The sequence below is a fragment of the Nicotiana tabacum genome, chromosome 10, assembly GCF_000715075.1.
Source record: "Nicotiana tabacum cultivar K326 chromosome 10, ASM71507v2, whole genome shotgun sequence".
In the NCBI taxonomy this organism is placed as follows: Eukaryota; Viridiplantae; Streptophyta; class Magnoliopsida; order Solanales; family Solanaceae; genus Nicotiana; species Nicotiana tabacum.
Genome location: NC_134089.1, coordinates 141,891,358 through 141,897,277, shown reverse-complemented (window position 1 = coordinate 141,897,277; position 5,920 = coordinate 141,891,358). Strand labels below are relative to the sequence as shown.

Here is a 5,920-nt window from a genome sequence, read left to right as displayed (position 1 = left end):
GTGGAAGACAGACATGAACATGTTAATCAAGTCACAAATTTAATATACTGAAGAACAGAATGGAAACATTAACTAAACATAGAAGAAGTTCAGACTGTATTTCCTCTTATCGAGGTTTTGGCAAGGTAAATGTCATCTCACTTACCCTTTTGGATGAGTATTGTTTCATTGCTTAACAAGACAACTATGTAGGACATTGTTGGCAACAAGAATAGGCCTACTTTAAATCTACATCATCCAGATTCATGGAGAAGTTGCTAACTCCACTACATAATTTTTCTCCCCACATTCCCAACCATCCAAGTTTCTTTCCTTTTCTTTTGTTCCTTTACTTTAAACAGCATTGTCATTCTCAAAATCAGAGTTTTACTTAATTCCATCATTTGTTCAATCTCCCATTACATTGGACTGCTCTCTGCATAAACCAAAATTCTTTCATTACAGTAATAAATATAATTCAACCATATTTTTGTTGGATAAATTGGTTATGGAGAATAGGATTTATCAAAGCTTGAGGCGTGTCAAGAACACTGTTTCTTTAGCTCTCCAAAGACAATATTTATATAGGTGTTGCTCCAATGGCTAGTTAACGGCTAATTTGTAATGTCTAGTTTGTAACGGCTAGTTTAACTATTTCAAGATGAGAGAAAGTTGATAAAAATAAGGGACATTTCCTTTTGAGATACCCACAAATTCCAACAATTTTAAGCCAAGTAGAAAACAAGATGATCAAATTTGATAAACCAGCAGAACAGACAAGGAAACATCAATGTGAAGTTCAGTCTGTATTTATTCGAGAGCCTACACTTTGTAGGTTCAACAATTAAGGACCTTATCTTCTGTTAACAAGTAAAGCCTGAAATTTTTTTAAGCAAAATCTATAGATTAGTTTATCCTAAAGTTGTGGGCTGGCAGACAGGGGTCCCTCCCCATCAGGGGAGGTGTCAAACATCTCTCCTTTCTAAAACACAATTAAGAAATTTATGATTTGGAGAAGATGGTTCTGTCCTAACAAGGAAAACTTACTACAAGAAGTTGGAACACTAAATCCTCTTATCGAGGCACCGGCAAGGTAAATGTCATCTCATTTATGGATATATCATTTAACTGTTGAGATTGCAAGCTGCTGCGAAATGCAGGTTCTTTTGGTTCTGGGATGGGCAATGTTTCGTTGCTCAACATGACAACTATGTCAAACATTGTTGGCCGATCAGTTGGGATTTCTTGAACACAAAGAAGTGCAGCCATTATAGACCTTGTCGCCTTATCACTATCGCAGGTTTCCCTTATTGATGGATCAATCAACTCCAACAAGCTTCCTTCTTTCCACTTATTCCATGCCTAAAAGATCAAATGAGTTACCCCATAAATGAAAAAAATATTGAAAGAAAACAAACTTTGACAAAGTTTCAAAATGTGCTGAGTGTCTTACCCATCCTAAGAGGGACACAGAGACTTCAGTCATGAAAAAGTCTGAGTTTCGCTCACCAGTCAGAATTTCTAGCACCAATACTCCAAAGCTGAATACATCTGATTTCTCTGAAAATTGGCCATATACTACATATTCGGGAGACATATAGCCACTACGCCAGATTTGCGTAAATCGTTCATTAGCTATACGCAAGAGGCAATGACATAAAAGCTAGTAAAGGGGTTATCACTTACTATGTACCAACAACTCGGTTTGTATTGGCCTGTGTTTGATCAGTCCCGAAAATCCTTGCCATTCCAAAGTCTGATATTTTAGGGATCATCTCTTCATCAAGCAGAATGTTGCTTACCTTTAAGTCCCTGTGAATGACTTTTAATCTCGAGTATTTGTGTAGGTAAAGCATTCCTTGAGCAATTCCTTCTATTATCTTGAAACGCGTACTCCAATCTAGTGTAACTTTTAGACGAGAGTCTGGAATAAAATTGAATATCTCATTAACTAAGAGAATTGAAATTCTTTTAAGTCATTTGAAGTCTTAAACGGTGTAGAAGACGAACCAAAAAGAAATTTGTCCAGGCTGCAATTGGGCATATATTCATAGATTAGTATTTTCTCCTCGCCTTCAACACAACATCCTAAGAGGCTGACAAGATTTTTGTGCTGCAGTTTTGCAATTAACTTCAACTCATTCATGAACTCCTCCTGTCCTTGAGATGACCTTCTGCATAGCCTTTTGATAGCTACGTCTCCAAATTCGACCAAAAACCCCTGAAACAGTATGTCTAAAATGAGACAGATTACTTAAAGTAGTATCAGTAAAATACGAAAGCTGAATTTAACACCTTAAACACAGGGCCAAAGCCACCTTCTCCAAGTTTGTTTTCCTCGTGGAAATCGTCTGTAGCCTCTCTTGTTTGCTGCAGGCTGAACTGTAGCAACTTCATATCGCTTTTTCCCACAGAATACAAGCTAGATACAGACTTAATGAGAGCAGAAGTTCCATGTGTCCAGCCTAATTGCAAACAGCAATCAGTAAAGCAAATCAGTTTAATCCATACAAATTTTAAAATCATTACTGGTGCTAATTTACAATTAAGAAGCACTTGACATACCTTGTCTTCTCAAGTGCTTTCTTTTGAAGACAAAAACAAAAATACTAATAAGAACCAAGATAGCAGATATTGCAGAAACAATTCTTGCAATAAAAACTATGTGTCTCCGAGCTGAATTCCCAGATACGCGATGAGTAACTGCATCCAGAAGCCAAATGGTAGATAAATTAGATAAATTTAGTTTTCTAGATAAAAGATGTAATGAATCATTATTAGTAGAATTGATAGGAATTGAAGTGAAAATACCTGGCTCAGAGCCACGAACTCGAACATAGAGAGCTCTGCCAGCAGTATAGTTATGTGCAAGGTCTAGTAAATCTCCAAACCAAACTAAACAGGTGCTATTTGAATAGGCATAAGCTGAGCAGGAACAGTTTCTAATGCACTGAGTTTCACACTCCTTAATGTTCATATTCCCGAAGGAGATAGCATGATCGGGCAACTTCATATTCTCGTGCTTCAAAAACCCATCTCCGCCATCACACCCCAATGCTACTTTTCTACCACAACCTCCATTCGGCTTCCCATTTGCCCAATCTGTCGAAAATCTTGGTTCAAATCCTGTTAAACATTTGCATCTGTTTGATCTGATCCCACAGCTGCCAAATGGACCACACTGCGCGTAAAGTTCACAAGGAACTTGTGGTGCCTGAAATTCAACTTTCCATTTATTAGCATACTGAATCCATGCCAGCACCTGAAGGTATCCACCAGGATTCAAAACGACGATTATTGTTATCAGGCTTTTGGTGTAACCATAAGTAAGAAATACTCCATCTTTTCCTGAAACAACAGAAAGATACCATGCAATTCCCAGGAAATTCCCTCCAGAGTATTCATTACTATCGTCAAACCTATAATAAATACTGTTCTGCTTCCAAATGTAAAACTGTGGTCGCCCTTGAGGGTCTACTCCAAAAGAGAAATTTCCAGGCCGAGGATCTTCACTACTTGTCCACGAATTGACCAGAGTTCGTTGGCTAGTCGTTCTATTATAACCGAGTTTCATCTCAGGCATAAATGTATCCGTAGGATGTTCAAAGCTCTGCCACAATATATGGGACTCACCATGCATAAGAACAAGATTTCCATTATCTAACAATGCTCCCACAGCAGAATTTGAAGCCAAACCTGTTGTGGACGAAACATTTGACGACCAAATAAGTTTACCATTTTCATCAAAAAGCACTAAATTTCCATCATCACCAATAGTGAAAACTGCAGTAGAATTCTGAGGGATTGGAGATTGTCTGTTAGCAACCCAAATGACAGTTAGTTCAGGGATGGTATTATACCATATGCCAATATAGCTAAATGTAGAATTGCCTGGAGTGAAAAAGCCGAAGGCAAAAGTTCCACCTGTTGAAACCATTTTCTGATTACCAGTAATTGATTTGCCCACCTTGATATTGTCTTCACTTGAAAGAAGGGTTAAGCAAGAACATGAGAATACTAGTACAAGAGCTAGGACAGTATCTAACTCCATTAGTTTTCCTAGTACAGCTCCTTGTTTGTTCTTGTTTTATTCTTTATCCCAAGTAAGTGCACCACTTCTCCCACTTCCACCAAGTTGGAATTAAAGGAGAGAATGTTCTTTATTAGCACAATATTTTAAACAAACATAGTACCTCTTTTAAAAGATTGAGAGAAATAAAAAGATTTGTGGTCCCTTTCTCCTAAATATATACACACCTAAATTACACGTTTCTAAACATTAAATAATGACACAAAAGATAGGTTTAGCGACATAATGTTATTTTTCACTGTTACAGAGTGTGAAAATGAACAGAACAATGGCTTCCACGTACAGGGAAAATTAATTGAGTTTGTTATAAAATAAAAGCGATTTAGTAAAACATGAACAAGAAATATAAGCAATTTAGTAAAATATGAACAAGAAATGGAGATAGAGAGAAGGAAGAGATTTTCTTCTTCAATTGTGTGTATTTTTCTATCTATTACAAGGCCTTTATATAGGCATAAATATGTCATTGAACATACAAAATATGTCATTAAGCATTTGAGATGAAGATCATGGAAGAAGAGTAGACATCCACCATAATGTGATATTTATCATAACACTCCCCCTTGGATGTCCAAAGATAATGTGCCTCGTTAAAACCTTACTAGGAAAAAATCCTATGGGAAAAAAAATCTTAGTGAAGAAAAAATAGTACACATGTTTAGAAATACGCCTTTTGGTTGCCTCGTTAAAAACATTGCAAGGAAAACCCAGTGGGACAAAACTTTGTAAGGGAAAAAGAGTACAACGCATATTAACTCCTCTTGATGAGAGCATCAATTCACATCCTTGATCATTCACATCCCAATCTTGTAGACTAGTTTCTTGAAGGTTGACGTCGGTAGAGATTTGGTGAACAAATCAACCATATTATCACTTAAAAGAATCTGTTGCACATTGATATCACTATTCTTTTGAAGATCACGTGTGGAAAATAACTTTGGTGAAATGCGACTTGTCCTAACTATTTTTATGAATCCTCCCTTCAATTGGGCTATTCATGATGTATTGTCTTCATACAAAATTGTGGGTAGTTTGTAACACTTCAAATCATTTTTGGCTCGAATAAGATGTATTATAGACCTCAACTATACACATTCTCGACTTTCTTCATAAATAACAGTTATCTCAGCATGATTAGATGAAGTAGCTACGATTGATTGCTTAGTCGATCGCCAAGATATGACAATACCTCCACATGTAAACACATAGCATGTTTGAGATCAAGCCTTGTGTGTGTCAGATAAATACCCCGCATCGGCATAACCAATATAATCGGAATTGCAATCATTGCCATAAAATAAGCCCACATCGGTAGTCCTTTTAAGATAACGCAATATGTGTTTGATTTCATTCCAATGTCTCCTTGTAGGGGCAGAGCTATATCCTGCTAAGACATTAATTGAAAAAGTTATGTCACACCTTGTAGTATTAACAAGATACATTAGTGCATCAATTGCACTAAGATATGGTACTTCAGGATCAAAAAGTTCTTCATTATTTTTATGAGGTCGGAATGAATCTTTATTTATATCGAGTGATCACACAACCATCGGGTACTCAATGGATGTACTTTATCCATATAGAATCGCTTTAAAATATTTTCAGTGTATGTTGATTGATGGACAAAAATTCATTTTTCATATACTCAATTTGTAGACCAAGATAAAATTTTGTCTTTCTAAGATCTTTTATTTCAATTCTTTTCTTTAAATAGTCTACTGCTTTATGAAGCTCCCCGGGAGTTCTAATAATATTTGAATCATCAACATACACGACGATTATAACAAATTCAAATCCGGATCCTTTTACAATGACAAATTGAATTATTCTTGTACCCTTCTTTCAACAAGT

At 36.2% G+C, this 5,920-nt stretch overlaps 1 protein-coding gene and 1 pseudogene across 1 annotated transcript; both read right to left on the bottom strand.

The window, feature by feature from the left end:
* Positions 1–651: 651 nt before the first annotated feature.
* Positions 652–4,148, bottom strand: LOC107766020 (receptor-like serine/threonine-protein kinase SD1-7). The gene is made up of 7 exons (XM_016584729.2): positions 2,791–4,148; positions 2,545–2,682; positions 2,275–2,444; positions 1,990–2,200; positions 1,666–1,903; positions 1,433–1,583; positions 652–1,341 (listed from the first exon to the last, which is right to left on the bottom strand). The coding sequence occupies exons 1-7, from the start codon at positions 4,028–4,030 to the stop codon at positions 1,054–1,056; spliced, it is 2,436 nt and encodes an 811-aa protein (XP_016440215.1). The 5' UTR covers positions 4,031–4,148; the 3' UTR covers positions 652–1,053.
* LOC142165637 (U6atac minor spliceosomal RNA) lies at positions 858–970 on the bottom strand (annotated as a pseudogene).
* Positions 4,149–5,920: the final 1,772 nt, after the last annotated feature.